The sequence below is a fragment of the Triturus cristatus genome, chromosome 7, assembly GCF_964204655.1.
Source record: "Triturus cristatus chromosome 7, aTriCri1.1, whole genome shotgun sequence".
Classification (NCBI taxonomy): Eukaryota; Metazoa; Chordata; class Amphibia; order Caudata; family Salamandridae; genus Triturus; species Triturus cristatus.
The window spans coordinates 1,196,628,836-1,196,644,224 of record NC_140590.1 but is presented as its reverse complement, the minus strand read 5'-3'; the positions used below and the strand labels follow the sequence as shown (position 1 = coordinate 1,196,644,224).

At 48.3% G+C, this 15,389-nt stretch overlaps 1 protein-coding gene across 1 annotated transcript in view; it reads left to right on the top strand.

Annotated features, from left to right (window-relative positions):
- The window catches only part of LOC146811588 (dnaJ homolog subfamily A member 4-like), a 60,398-nt gene that overhangs the window by 18,020 nt on the left and 26,989 nt on the right, over positions 1 to 15,389 (top strand). The window contains exons 3-5 of the mRNA XM_085618573.1: positions 6,296 to 6,476; positions 7,396 to 7,500; positions 9,429 to 9,656. Of these exons, the coding sequence (XP_085474699.1) occupies positions 6,296 to 6,476; positions 7,396 to 7,500; positions 9,429 to 9,656 (514 nt within the window). The remainder of the gene's footprint in view (positions 1 to 6,295; positions 6,477 to 7,395; positions 7,501 to 9,428; positions 9,657 to 15,389) is intronic.

Here is a 15,389-nt window from a genome sequence, read left to right as displayed (position 1 = left end):
CGGTAAAGAAGCCTGCAAAGCCTTTAGGCGACTCAGGCTCGAGTCAGCCTACCCTCGGTACCGACAAGCCAACTCCGGCACCGAAGAAAAAGGCGTCTTCGACATCATCCACGCCGACCGCTGCTCCCACACCGAAGCACTCTGCATCGAAGGTCGGCACCAGCTCTTCAGCACCGACAAGACCCTCGGAGCTGACTAAAAGCCGCCCACCGAAAGGCCCCCGACACTTCCAAACAAAAAAACCACTGAACTGAAAAAACGACACCCGGTTCAAACTCTTAGACACTGCAAAACTACACGGTTCCAAGACTAGAACCGCTACCGAGACGAAAAAACTTACTGCACCAAAGCCCTCGGCACAGGTGGATCTGTCTCCCACAGATGAACTTTTTCGACCATATCCAACACAAAAGACTCTCATGAAGGATCCTAAGACTGGCCATTTAATGCTCAGTATAAAAAAAAAACACTACATATGCCTGGACCTGGTCCACCACCAAAGAGAGCGGTACCCCCAGTCATTTTTTGACTGACTTTTTGTGACTTTTATCGACTTAGTTTTTGAGTCTCACATCAACTCCTGGTGCACGAGGGATGCCCGGCTTCAAGGCATGCGGTTCCTGTACCCGACTGATGTCGGTGACGGATCTGCACCGCATGTGCCTCTACTGCCTGGAGCGCGCCCATAACCCCAAGTCGTGCTCCGACTGCCGAATAATGGCCCCGAAGTCTTTGCGGGAGCGGTCTCGAAAGCTCCTCGAGGCTCGGCGTCGCTCAAGGTCCTGGTCACATGGGAGGTCGAGAGACCGATCGCGGAGTCACCATCACTCGGGGTCAGATAAGTCGAAGCACAGGAAGAAGTCGAAGAAGCATCATCGCTCTTCGACTTCCCCTCGGTGGACGCGACGAAGGGTGCGGGTGGTGCAGCTCGCCGTGCGGAGCCTTCAGGGTCGACTCCGGCCTTCCTGGGAGTGACCCCCTGCCCAGCTTAATCAATTTTACAGAGGGATACACGCCATCTTTGGGCAGCCCAACTCTGCTGACGAGCCTTCAGGCCCCACGGATTCGGCTGGGGGCCATAGACCTTCGGCATTGGCACCGCTGGGCCCCCTTGGATCCAGGCATGGATCCGGATTGGCGCCAGTTGACCTCGTTACACAGGCTCCATGTCTGGAGCCGACATCGGCTGGACCCCGGCTTCCGACCCAATGTGGACACGGAGTCGGACCGGCGCCAATGGGTTCTTTTGTCCCTGTGGTCCACCCTAGCCATTTTCAGCCAGATTCCCAGCCAGAGGAGGGTGAGGAAGACTGGGAGGGGTCTGGTGACACTTTAACAGACCAGTTCGATTACCTCCCCAGACTTAGGCATGTTGTCTCCTCCTATCGTGACCATGGAGGAGGGAGCGTCGTACACAGTGGTGTTGCGTAGGGTGGCCGAGGCTCTCCACCTCGAGCTACCTAAGGTGGCAGTCAGGACTAACCTCCTGACAGAGGTCCTTTAACAGGCAGCGAGCTCTTCGGAGCCCCTGCTGCCGTTTAATGAAGCCCTCACGGACACTCTTTTGGGCACGTGGTCCAGGCCCAACACAGGGGCTCCTGTGGACAGGATGATTGCAGACGCCACCGCCCGGCCCTGGGTGACCCCACTTTCCTCTCCCAACACCCCACCCCTGAGAGCATGGTGGTCGAAGCCTCTACATGTAAAGGCACCTTCCCTACCGACCACCTGATAGGGAACCCAAAAAGCTGGGCCAACTTGGGAAGATGTTTTCTTCCTCCAGGTTGGGACTGCGGTCGGTATACACTGCATGTCTGTTGGGCCGTTATCCCCACTCTGTGTGGGATACGGTGGCGCAAGTGCTGCCTCAGTGTCCGGAGGAGGCCTGGGCCGTGCTCTCCCATGCAGTTGCCGAGGGGAGAGACGCAGCAGAGTTTACCATCCTCTGTTGGCTGGATACCGCCGACGCACTTGGCAGGACGATTTCCACGTCAGTAGTCCTTCGGCGATACGCCTGGTTGCGTTCGACTGTTTTTTCCGGGGATGTCCAATCCACCCTTATGGACATACCTTTTGATGGCCGTCGCCTTTTCGGCGACAAGGCGGACAGCGCGCTAGAGTGCTTTAAGGACTTTCAGGCTACGGCCAGGTCCTTGGGCCTCTCCACCACCTGCCTTGCGCAGTCTGCCTTTCGTGGCTACGGAAGGGGTGCACCACTACATCCCTCCCAGAGCCGCAGGCTGTTCAGCCACAGCGCTGCTGGGGACATGAGGACCACCGGCGTGGTTCTGGGGGCCAGCGGGCAGGCCAGTCCACCACAGCCCCTTCTGCATCCGCCTCCAAACCTTCCTAGTTCGACCTTCCAGGACCACCAAACGCTAGTGGGCGGCAGGATCCGCCATCACCTCCCCCACTGGCACACCATCACGTCGGACAGGTGGGTATCTTGGATCTCAGGAACGTCAACCGCTTCCTCCGTAAGGAGAAGCTCAAAATGTTGACGCTCGCTCAGGTCTTCTCTGCCCTCGAACCTGGAGCCTGGATGGTAGCTCTGGACTTGCTGGACGCTTATTTTCACATCCCCGTCCTGCCGGTCCACCGACGGTTCACGGTAGGCCACAAGCACTTTAAGTTTACCGTGCTCCCCGTTAGCCTTACCAGCGCCACCTTCAGACTACGGCCGACCTCCAGCATTTGCTGGGATTCTCCATCAACGTGCCGAAGTCACACCTGACACCCTCTCAGAAGCTCCTCTTCATCTGAGCCGTTCTGGTCACAACGCAGTTTCAGGTTTATCCTCCCGAACAGCGAGTCTGGGATATTCGGGCTATGATTCCGATCTTTCAGCCTCTATCCTGGGTTTTGGTCAGGATGACCCTGCGGCTGCTGGGCCTCATGGCCTCCTGCATCCTGCTGGTCAATCATGCCAGGTGGCATATGCAGGCTCTGCAGTGGGATCTGAAGTTCCAGTAAGCGCAACAACAGGGTAATCTGTCCGATTGCGTCCAGATCAGAGGGCACTGCACAACAAGTGCAGTGGTGGCTCACGAACTAGGATTGGGTCAACGGCAGATCCCTCTCCCTTCCCCAATCAGAACGCACAGTGGTAACAGACACATCCCTTCTGGGATGGGGTGGCCACATGGGAGAGATGGAGATCAGAGGCCTTTGGTCTCCGGCGGAGTCCGGGCTCTACATCAACCTTCTGGAGCTTCGGGCGATTCGCCTTGCACTCAAAGCATTGCTCCCCTCTGTCCGGGGAAGTCTAGTGCAGGTGTTCACAGACAACACCTCCGCCATATGGTACTGCAACAAGCAGGGTAGGGTCCACGACCCCACCCTATGTCAAGAGGCCCTCTGCCTCTGGACACGGCTGTAACATCATGGCATATCCCTAGTGGTTCAACACCTGGCAGGGTCACTGAACGCAGGGGCAGAAGAACTCAGCCGCAGGTGCATGATGGATCACGAATGGAGTCTGCTATCTGACATGGTGCAAGGTCTCTTTCAACAGTGGGGAGAGCCTTGTTTAGATCTATTCGCCACCGAAGAGAATGCGCAATGTCAGCAATTCTGCGTGTTGGAATTTCCAAGGCGGCACTCGCTAGGCGATGCTTTTCGTCACGAGTGGAGTTGCGGTCTTCTATACGCCTTTCCGTCTATACCACTTCTGCCCAGAGTGCTGAAGAAGATCAAGCACGACCGGGCCCAAGTCATTCTTGTGACTCCAGATTGGGCACGAAGAGTCTGGTATCCCGAGCTGTTCAACATGGCCATCGATCCTCCTATCAGACTGTCTCTTCGGGAGGATCATCTGTCGCAGCAGGGGACGGTCCTCTCCCCGAACCTGTCCAGCCTCTACCTCCTTGCATGGAGATTGAGCGGCAGCAGTTGACGTCGTTCGACCTGCCTCCCGAAGTCTGTAATGTAATGTTGGCAGCCAGGCGTCCCTCCACTAAGACTGTATACGCCTGCAGATGGAAGAAAATTGTGGCATGGTGCACAACAAAGGCTGTGGATCCCCTTTCTGCCCCTCTTTCTGAGGTTCTCTTGTTCCTCCCATCTTTGGCCCAGCAGGGGCTCTGCTCTGGGCCCTCTTAGGGGCTACCTCTCGGCCATTTCAGCCTTCCTCCATCTCCATGAACAGCCTTCTCTTTTCAAGTCCCCTGTTGTAAATAGATTTCTTAAGGGCATTACTCATCTGTTTCCTCCTGTTCCCTCCGTAATGCCCCAGTGGGACTTGATCTTGGTTCTTACTTATCTGATGTGCGCTCCCTTTGAGCCGCTACATAACTGTTCTCTTAGGCTTTTAACCTTGAAAACTGCCTTCCCTGGTGGCCATCATCTCTGCGCGCAGGATGAGTGAGCTACAAGCTCTTTCTTCCAAGCCTCCTTTACTGGCTGTTCATCCGATCAAGGTCATTCTCAGAACTCGACCTTCCTTTCTTCCATAGGTGATCACTTCTTTTTATATTAGCCAAACCATCACTTCGCCCACCTTCTTTTTGCCTCTGCATCCTTCGAAGGAGGAAGAGAGGCTCCATCGTCTGAATCCAAAACGTGCGCTCTCCTTCTACTTGGATCGCACCAAACCATTCCGGGTGGACGACCAGCTCTTTGTTGGTTACGCGGGCTCTAAGCAAGGTCGGGCCGTGCGCAAACGGACCATCTCCAGGTGGGTCGTTCTGTGCACTAAGGCCTACTAATTTTTGGCAAAGAAGGAGCCTCCATTGGGGCTGCCCGCCCATTCCACAAGGACGACGGCAGCTACTACTGCTTTGGGACAGGAGTCCCTCCCCCCTAAATGACATCTGTCAGGCAGTTACGTGGGCATCGCTGCACACGTTTACGAGACACTACTGCTTGGACAGCCATGTCCGGGGAGATGGCTTCTTTGGCCATTCTGTTCTCCACGACTTTCTGGTGTGAACTTGGTTTGCAGACCCACCTCTGGGGTTAGTATTGCTGGGGTATCTATTCTAAGGTAAGGAATCTATAACTAACTGTTGCTTTCAGATGGACAAGTTACTTACCTTCGGTAACCATATATCTGTAAGAAACATAGGTTAGTTATAGATTCCTTACAATATATCTGTAAGAAACATAGGTTAGTTATAGATTCCTTACCGCCCCACCCATCCTCCCCATTCTGCGAACTGACTTATAGGGTTAAGGACATCCTTTCAGGGCCCTAGTTCTGTGCACCAGTGGTCAGTGTCTTGCATGGCTCTGCCCTTCTGGCGTGGAACGTCGTGTACAGAACTGATGTCAGCGAGCGAGGGCAGCGTCTTTGTAGCTACCGCAACGTCATCCTGGCGACCACGCCGCCGGACACGGAGTCGACCAATGCCACCTTCCCGACGCGCAGGGGTACTGCTGACGAAAAACTTTCAGGATCCAGTCTGTTACCTGGGGGTAATTCTAAGGTAAGGAATCTATAACTAACCTATGTTTCTTACAGATATATCGTTACCGAAGGTAAGTAACTTGTTCTTATGGGCATCACGCCTCATCAGCCAGTTTAGCTTGATTCCATGAGCCCAGGGCCCACGTCTGGGCATACCTGGGGCACTTAAAGCGAGAAAGCAAAAGAGACACAGATGGTCAGCAATTCAGAAGATGAGGACCACCTCTCCGTCGCCACCACCCCCATTCCCCTCACCACCCCCCCCCCCCCCCCACCCTCTTTTTTTTTTTTTAATTTATTTATTTTTTTTTTTTTTTAGGACGTAGAGCTTTAAAAGGTTGTGAGACGTGGTGTGGGCTAGGCAGGTGGATTGTATTTTAACAATATCTTGCTGATATGCAAGTCTATCTGCATAACCTTTTACCTTATTGTAGGTTGTCTAGTCCCTGAGATTGTTTGCAGCAAATCGTAGAGCATAAAGAGGTGCTGAATAGATTGGCAAGGAAGGTTTGGCATATCTAACTTGAGTGCCATTGAAAATCACATTTACCTTCCCACTTGGTACTGTTTAGTAATATTTGGTAATGATTGGGTTGTTTTGACCAAACAAATGCAGATGCGTAGATTTCTCATTTAGTCTACTGTGCCCAGTAAGAATTAAAAACATGAAAGGAGGAGTTGTTTGTGGCAGTCTGGTTCCTGTGTCCCAAGACGCTATTCATTTCTGACCTCCAGCATACACTATGCACTGATCATGAATGCAGAAGGTAGACTGCATTTGCATTTATAATAAACTTTCAGGCTGGTGTGATTATAAATTTCAATTAAACTTGAAGTTACTTTTAAACGAGTCCAGCCACTCAACCTCCTGTTCATCTGTCTCCAAAGTTCAAGCTTATATCCCAGGCCTACGAAGTCCTTTCTGACCCGAAGAAGCGAGACCTCTATGACCAGGGAGGGGAGCAGGCTATTAAAGAAGGAGGCATTGGTGGAGGTGGCTTTTCCTCACCGATGGATATCTTCGATATGTTCTTTGGTGGTGGAAGTCGGATGAATAGAGAGAAACGAGGTATGTTTTAACTCGTTTTAGACAAGTATCAGCACTTGTAAGTATAGTTAGCTAATTACAGAATATAGTTTTAAACTCCTCACTCAAGTCTTGGAGGGACAACGTAACAGGTGTGGGATATTTCTAGATTATCTTAAACAACCTTACAGAATTTCCTTAGTAGTTATAGAAATGTTTCAAACCCCTAGAATTTTCTCTTATTTTCAGTATCAAACAGCTGAGTTGAGGCAACAGTTTATACCCAAACACTGTTGTGACAAAATGATGACTTGTGTAGGCTTATACCATTGTGGTCACAGTCCAATATAATTTCCCCCCATTGTTCAAATCTCCTCTATTGAATGTGGTGGGTTTTTTGTGTGCATATGGTTGTTTAGAAAGAAACACATACTTGAAGTGCATGATTATATTGTTTGCACCTTTATCGAAACTAATAGCCTCAAAGCAATGTGGTTAAATTCTATCTACCACTGCTGCTAGTCTTCTTTTTCTCTCTTTAGTCTGATATGCCCATTTCAGGGGAGGTGCTTAATTATGACTTTAATGTTCCATTGCTTTGGTTTGTCAGCCTGCAATGGCAAGTACATCGTTATTCACTACTAACAAAGCTGATACTTGCTCTATGTGGCAAGTGGGTGGTGTTCAATGATGAACTTCTTGAAATGGTGTTACAATAGCCGTTTGTGGCTATATATATATATTACACTTGGGTAGATAGATGTCCAGGCCAGAAATTCTAGTTTGCTTAGAGAAAATAGTCTGGAAATTCAGTGTTGCACCTATATACCTCTCACATGTCTGATGGAAGGTGTTAATTATTAATCATCCAAAAGAAGTCCTTGGTATGTGTTTAGTATAATCTCATCTGTTGCACTGCTAGAAACCAAAATCTTAAACTTTATTACTATGTCTCTTTAAGGCAAGAATGTTGTTCATCAGCTGTCCGTGACACTGGAAGATCTGTATAATGGAGCTACAAGGAAATTGGCTCTTCAGAAGAATGTAATTTGTGATAAATGTGAAGGTAAAGTATTTGGTATTTGTTTGCTTCAGAATGGAATATGTTGAGACTAGTTGTTGCTAGCCTTACTTAAATAGCAAAGATTAGAATCTAGTGGTCAAACTGTTTGTGCTTCAAGGAGCATACCCTCACTAGTGTCCAAATCTGCTTTTATGTAAGACTGCCCCCCCCTCCTCCGTTCCCTGTAACTGCTCACGTGCTGTAACTGCACCTTTAAATCTGTTCTCAACTTAAACCTTGAATATTAGTATGGATTACAATTTTAGGAGGGTATAGATGCTCTCACAATACATTTCTCTATGAAAGGACTGACCAGCCCCAACACTGACCTGGGCAAGGCAGTGCTTAATTTGTAAAAAAAAAATTAATAAAAATAAGTGCCAGGGCACTCGTCAGAAGGTCACTGCAGCTTTGCACCATCCATTGACCCTGCCAGCACTGCTAATAACAGTTCCAACACAACTACCAAACGCTTACAAATGTGACAATTCTGATTTTTCCAGACCCCCAAAGCTATAAAAATGGCTTGGGTGACAGGTATTAGTCATTTTTAATCCATTTTGATGAAATCAACAACTTATACTCATCTCTTAATTGGATGCAATGCCATCATGTGGCAGACTGTCATAAGTGCCGGAGTTCACAATTAAATATTGGTGCCGAGCACTGGAAACCACAGGCTCAAATAAAGCATGGGGGTAAGGGCAGAGTGACAGAGGGGGAGATATGGATGGGTAGATTCTTCTGATGGAATGCCATGGGGTGTCTGCTGCCCCATTTAACTTTTAATGCCATAAAGCAGGCAGGATTCCACCTCATTAATCTGATTTCCATCTCATTTTACCAATCAGTCGGTAAGATTCTTTTTTTTTTTTTTTAACCACTTTCTCAAGACTGATCAATGTAGCGATCCAGTCGCTTAATAGCTGTTCCAAATCAAATTTGGACTGTCTGGATTAACATCTGAATAGAGATTGATCACAGGACTGAGTCCCCTCAACTCTAGAAAATGACATTAGAAAGCCCTGTGTAACCATTTGCAAGCTTTATTTATTTGCATTCACTACATCAGCGGAGTGACTGGTGGACAACTATTCTTTCTCCAGTATTGGAACTTTCATAGACTCACATGCCCTTCATCAAGATGGAAGTCCCACTGTACCTTAGAGAAGCAGCGCAATGATAGGTATATATTAGAAAAGCCCCTCCTCCACGGGAGCCCTGACGTCAGTTCCATTTTTTTCTGCACCATTGATGCAGATCAGACACTTCGCTCTCCCAAGGGCATCTCCACACCTTCTTTTCATCTATTTAGAAATTCTACGGTGCAGGACAGGTATGTCATCGCTCAAATGTTCAGAGTTCAAACCCTGTAGGGACTGCGAGGGACAAATGTGTGTTATGGACACCCCATGACAGCTATCTCTAGTGCTTGGGGTAAGATCACAATGTTAAGTCTTAGGAGTCCTGCAGACGCATGCACCCCAAGTGAATGAAGGATCAGAATGCCGAAGTTTGTAACTTCAGTGAGGATTTCTACAATGGAGAACTGGAAATACAATTAACATTCCTTCTGCATCGTAGGATCCTCACTTATAGTCCTAAACGCAGAATAGAGTAGCAAGCATATCCCTCGTAGAAAATACTAGTTTAGTACAATCTGTATAACAGTATACTAAAATATTCAAAGTCTTAACCAAAGACATTCTTTGAAGCTGCCTGACCACTAAACATGGTCAGCTTTAGGGTCCTCTTCTAAAGAGTAATACCTAGTAAATGTGTGGTTGAGAAGGGTGAATGTTCCTCAATCAAGTTAGATGTGCTTTTTGGTCTACCAGGTGAAATTGTCACTGTGTGCATAGCCAAGATTTTAAACTTGCCTTGGACGCTTTTGTTCAAAGATTCAAATGAATTAAACTTTGTTTCCACAGGGCGAGGAGGGAAGAAAGGAGCTGTAGAGAAGTGCAGTGTTTGTAAAGGTCGAGGAATTGAGGTTCACATCCAGCAACTAGGACCAGGCATGGTGCAGCAAATTCAGACTATGTGTTCAGAGTGTCGGGGCCAAGGGGAACGCATTAACCCAAAGGACCGGTGCAAAACCTGCAATGGGAGGAAAGTTAACCGGGAAAAAAAGATCCTTGAAGTCCACATAGATAAAGGTATTTTTGCTTCGTGCATATAGTGTTTTTTTATTTTTATTTACAGTTACCTATGTTGGTTTCTTCTGAATCTAAAGATCTTCTTTGAGAGTGTACCAATGAAGAGGAAGTAAAACAAACATGAAGCAAAAGCCAAATGATGCAGAATGCAACAGGTTCAGGGATGGCTACTCAGCTGGTCCCGCCTTTTGTTTCAAGACCTGTGTGTCCTAACACTGGCTTTTTTTTTAAACTTAAAAATCGAATCTTGTTAACACAACAACACTTTCTTAAACAGTATCTAAAAATATTTGTGGTAACCAAAAGAAATGATCAGAAACAAATGTTAAGGCTGCTCAAGTATAAAGTAAACTACTCTTTTAGGTAAGGGAAACATCCATTCCAAGACTTCCTGTGTTGCCTCTCACCCATGACCTACCACTCACACTCAGTACCTACTCTATCACCCCATTTTCCTGTTAAGGCGACTATGAGGCATTCTGTGTCTTTTCGGCAAAGATTAGAACAAATGGTGTAAAACCTACATTTTTTTTTCACAGCACTTGCACAAGTTGAGGTGTCCCAGAAACTCGTACGATCGCCCCATTATTAGACTGATAAACTGTCATATAAAATGCAGGTTCCACTACATGTTCTTGACCTTATACCATACAATCACTTTATTTGCTCATTTCTGAGTAAAATGGAATGTGGGAGAAATGCTGGGTCCCAACTGTTTATGATTAGCAAAATTGAATATAATTCCTTGGCTACCGACTGGGAACACTGCAGTAAAGTGGTAAAATGTGGATTTCTACTCTTCGAAGAGCATAACGCATGTTTTTAGTTAATTGGTATAGCCTTAAAATTACATTAGTGACTGAGCCATAATGTTTTATAGAGCTTAATACAATTGTGTTAAATCCAACATTTGTCATAAAATTGTCACTATTGGTAAAGTAGAGGGCTGAAGTGCAGGGCTCTGGCTAGCTGAGAAGTCGATCTGAGGGAGGGGTGTCGCCTCAGTTACCCCAGTATTGGAACTTTCATAGATTCTCATGCTTTGTATCATTCCCCGTCGTCGGAATGGGAGCCTCGGTAAATAAAAACATATATATATATATATATATATATATATATATATATATATATCATAACCATAGAAACAAAAGAGAAAAAATAGGCCTAGGCCTCATCTCATTTTGTAGTACATAATCTGATGGAGCGTGCATCCAAGAGGTTTGGTCTGCCCCTTACAGTGGAGCAGTCGCACTGTTTCCTATATGACTTTAAAGCACAATATAGAAAGTCGGTCAGATCAATTCCCATCATAGAACATGTCTGGGATGAGGGAATTAAGACGATGCAGAACCCAGCGACGGTCATCCCGGTTCTTCCCCGGCTGGAGAAGAAATACAAGGCCCCTGAGGGCAGTCCTGCATGTCTCCTAGGACAACCTAAGCCGGATTCCGTAATATCTCAGGCCGCGCAGAGCAAGTCAAAGAATCCGTCCACTCCGTTAACCACGCCTCCGGATAAAGAAGGCAGGCGGCTGGACAATGTAGGAAAAAGATTCTCCACCATGGCCAGCTTGTTGGTCCGTGCGGCTAATTCTTTGGCTATTCTAGGCAGGTACGACCGCCAGATGTGGTGCGACATGGAGCCGTTTATGGACCAGCTACCAGAGTCGAGTCAAGAGGAAGCCAAGCAGGTTCTCATGGAAGGGGAAAGATGCTCTTCGGAAGTCATTGACAGTGCGATGGACATAGCCTCTACTGCTTTCAGGGCTTTGGCAGGGTCAGTGGTCTTGCGCCGTCAAGGCTGGTTGAAGGCGACCTGGTTTCGCCAGGAGGTCCAGAATAAGATCTTGGACCTTCCCTTTGACGGGGAGATGCTTTTTGGTAAGCATGTGGATGACGCCCTCCAAAGCATAAAGAAAGACACGGACACAGCTAAGTCCTTGGGGTCTTTGAATTATCGCAAGGTGCCATTCAGAGGAGCACGTGGTCGAGGGTTTTCTACTTACAGAGGAAACCAACGTCAGTATTCCACACAATCAGGACAGTTCTATAAAGGTCAATACTCCAGCCAACGCCAAGGTCATTCGGCGTCTTTCTCTTGTCAGTCCCAGAGAGGACGTCAGAATCGTCAGGGACGAGACAATGCCAAGAGGCAATAGCGGCCTCCTGGCTCTGGCTACTGTTCCTCCCCTACCAAGAACACCGGTTGGGGGCAGGATCTCTTTTTGTCTGGACAGCTGGGTTCTTTTAACATCGGACCGGTGGGTCTTAAATATTGTTCAGAGTGGCCATACGTTGGAGTTCCAAGATCTTCCTCCAACAAGAGCTCCGGACGCCCGTCCATCAAAACATCTCCGACTGTTGCATCTCGAAGCCCACCAACTTTTCATCAAGGGGGCGATAGAGCCCGTACCTCTTTCGCAAAGGGGCAACGGGTTTTATTCCAGGTTCTTCCTGGTTCGGAAGACGGAAGATACATGGCGTCCTATACTAGACCTAAGGGAGCTCAACACCTATCTCATCAAACTCTCTTTCAGGATGGTCACTCTCCAAGATATTCTACGGCTACTGAATCCGGGAGATTTTTTGGCGTCCCTGGATTTGGAGGATGCATACTTCCACGTTCCGATCCACCCAGCTCACAGGCAATATCTACGCTTCACAGTAGGCAAGAGCCATTTCCAGTTCAAGGTGCTTCCGTTTGGCCTTCGGTCGGCACCTCGGATATTCACGAACATGCTGGCACCAGTCGCTGCCTTAATAAGGAAGCAGTCCTTGGAAGTGTTCCCATACTTGGACGACTGGCTCGTCAAGGCTCCGTCGTTCAAGGCAACTTCTCAGGCCGTGTCAACTTGCATACGGTTGTTCGCCCATTTGGGTCTTCAGCTCAACAAGTCCAAGTCGGTGCTGATACCCTCCAGGTCACGAAAGTTCCTTGGGGCTATTCTGGACACGAAACTATGCACGGCTCGTCCTTCGGAGGAGCGTCAAGGCAAACTGACCGCCTCCGCTCGTCAAATGCTGCACAGGAGATATGTATCGGTTCGACGGTACACGTCCTTACTCTGATCGATCTCATCCTGCATACCTTTAATACCGCATTGCAGGCTTCATATGCGTCCTCTGCAGGAGGAGTTGGACAAACAATGGCGCCAGGCAGAAGGGTCGTTCAACGACAAGGTGTGGATAACACCTGCTATGCGCAAAGCCTGCGAATGGTGGCTGGTGAAGGAGAACATCGCAGGAGGATTAACGTTTCGGATCCCTCCTTCTCCTATGGTGGTGACCACAGATGCTTCCTTAGAAGGATGGGGAGCTGTACTCCAGGAGCTTCAGGTCAGCGGTCACTGGAGTCCAGCAGACAGACTACGCCACATCAATCTCTTGGAGCTGAGAGCCATTCATTTAGCCTTGCTGGCGTTCCTTCCCAGACTTCAGAATCGTGCAGTGCTGGTCCGGACAGACAACACGACGGCCATGCACTATATCAACAAGCAAGGGGTAACAAGGTCGCGGACTCTGTCCAAGGAAGCTCAGACGATCTGGGATTTTGCGATCTCTCACAAGATCACTCTGCAAGCCGAGCACCTAGCAGGGTGTCTCAACATCACAGCGGATGCTCTAAGTCGACAGACGGAAGTGACTCACGAGTGGGAGTTACATCAAGCCACGCTGGAGGCAGTGTTCGAGAGATGGGGTACTCCGACCATAGACCTCTTTGCGTCCCCGGAGAACGCCAAGTGCCGGTTTTACGCAAGCAAGGTTCCCCATCAAGGGTCTCTGGGGAATGCCCTATCGATTGCTTGGTTCGGCGCATTTTGCTACGCCTTTCCTCCCATTCCCCTCATTCCTCGAGTTCTCAGGAAGGTCAGGGCGGAACCATGCAAGATGATTCTCATTGCTCCAGCATGGGCACGGCAGTTCTGGTTCACGGAACTCCTGCTTCTCTCCCAGGATCGCCCGATTCGCTTGCCACTGATTCCATCTCTGTTGTCGCGAGATCAGGGGCAGGTGCTCCATCCGGATCCGAAGTCACTTCACTTGACAGCGTGGCTCCCGAACACAGAGAATTCCGTCATCTGAATCTCTCCAGGGAGTGCAGGGATGTTTTATCTCCGGCGCCAAGCACTAATAAGACATACAGGGCAAAATGGAAGAGATTTTGTCTGTGGTGCCAGAGGAATAAACTCCATCCTTATAAGTCCCGGCCACATCAGGTTTTGCCTTACATCCTGTCTCTGGCTAAATCAGGTCTGGCGCACTCTTCTGTCAAGGTACATCTGGCTGCCATATCCCGTTTTCGATGGAAGACATCGGGGCCATCTCTATGGTCCGCAAGGATTGTTAAGCAGTTCCTTAAGGGGTTATTTCGGATGTATCCTCCGGTCCGACCACCCCCTCCTATCTGGCAGCTTAATCTAGTACTGGCTCACCTGATGAAAGCGCCCTTTGAGCCAATTCACAAGGCGGACTTGAAGTTCCTGTCGTGGAAACTAGCCCTTCTCTTGGCATTAACTTCGGCTAGGAGGGTTAGTGAACTCCAGGCTCTCTCTATAGTGGAGCCTTTTCTCCAGTTCAAGAAGGATGTGCTGATTTTGAGAACCAACCCAAAATTCATCCCGAAGGTGCCTTCGGAGTTTCATCTGAATGAACCCTTAATTTTGAACTCCTTTTTTCCGCGTCCTTCCACCCAGGCGGAACGAACATTGCATTCTTTGGATGTCCAGAGATGTCTGAAATTCTATCTCGAGCGCACACGCTCTTTCAGGAAGTCTACACAGCTATTTATTGCTTACAGTGCACCACGGAAGGGTTTGCCGCTGGCTAAGAGTGGCATTTCCCGCTGGATTTCCAGTGCAATACAATAGTGTCATCAGGCTGCGGGCAAACCTTTGGATAAAAGGGCCCGGGCTCATTCTACGAGAGCGATGGTGTCTTCAGTGGCTCTTTTTGCTGGAGTTGCGATCAAAGACATTTGCAGGGCAGCAACGTGGAGCAGTGTACACACCTTCACGAAGCACTACTGCCTGGAATCGGTGGGACGAGATGAAGCTGCTGTTGGTCAAGCAGTCCTCCGGAATCTTTTTCGATGAGAGGTGAGCTTTCCCTACAATCCCTCCATCCTGGTAAGCACATTTGGTTTCAGTAATTGTTTTTTCATGTACACTGAGGTGGTTTTGTAAAGCCATGTATTTTCCGAAATGTGCTTGTTGTGATTTACTGCTTGCTATTCTGATACAAAGCATGAGAATCTATGAAAGTTCCAATACTGGGGTAAGAAAACAAGTTACTTACCTGTAACTTTGGTTCCCCAGTATTGGTAACTTTCATAGATTCTCATGCGCCCACCCACCTCCCCGGGGAAAGCTCTGCCGGTATTACTGAGGTAGTGGCTGTTTGCACAACGGCTACGAAAATCTGAGGCTCTGAGCTCTCTCAGGAAGGTTCCAGGGGGTGAGGCTGTGCTGATTGGTCCTGGCAAAAGTTTGGACTCTTTTACACAAAGAGGGTGATGTACTACAAAATGAGATGAGGCCTAGGCCTATTTTTTCTCTTTTGTTTCTATGGTTATGATATATATAATTTTTTTTTTTTTTTTTTTTTTATTTACCGAGGCTCCCATTCCGACGACTGGGAATGATACAAAGCATGAGAATCTATGAAAGTTACCAATACTGGGGAACCAAAGTTACAGGTAAGTAACTTGTTTTCTTACCCACAAAATCAACTAAAA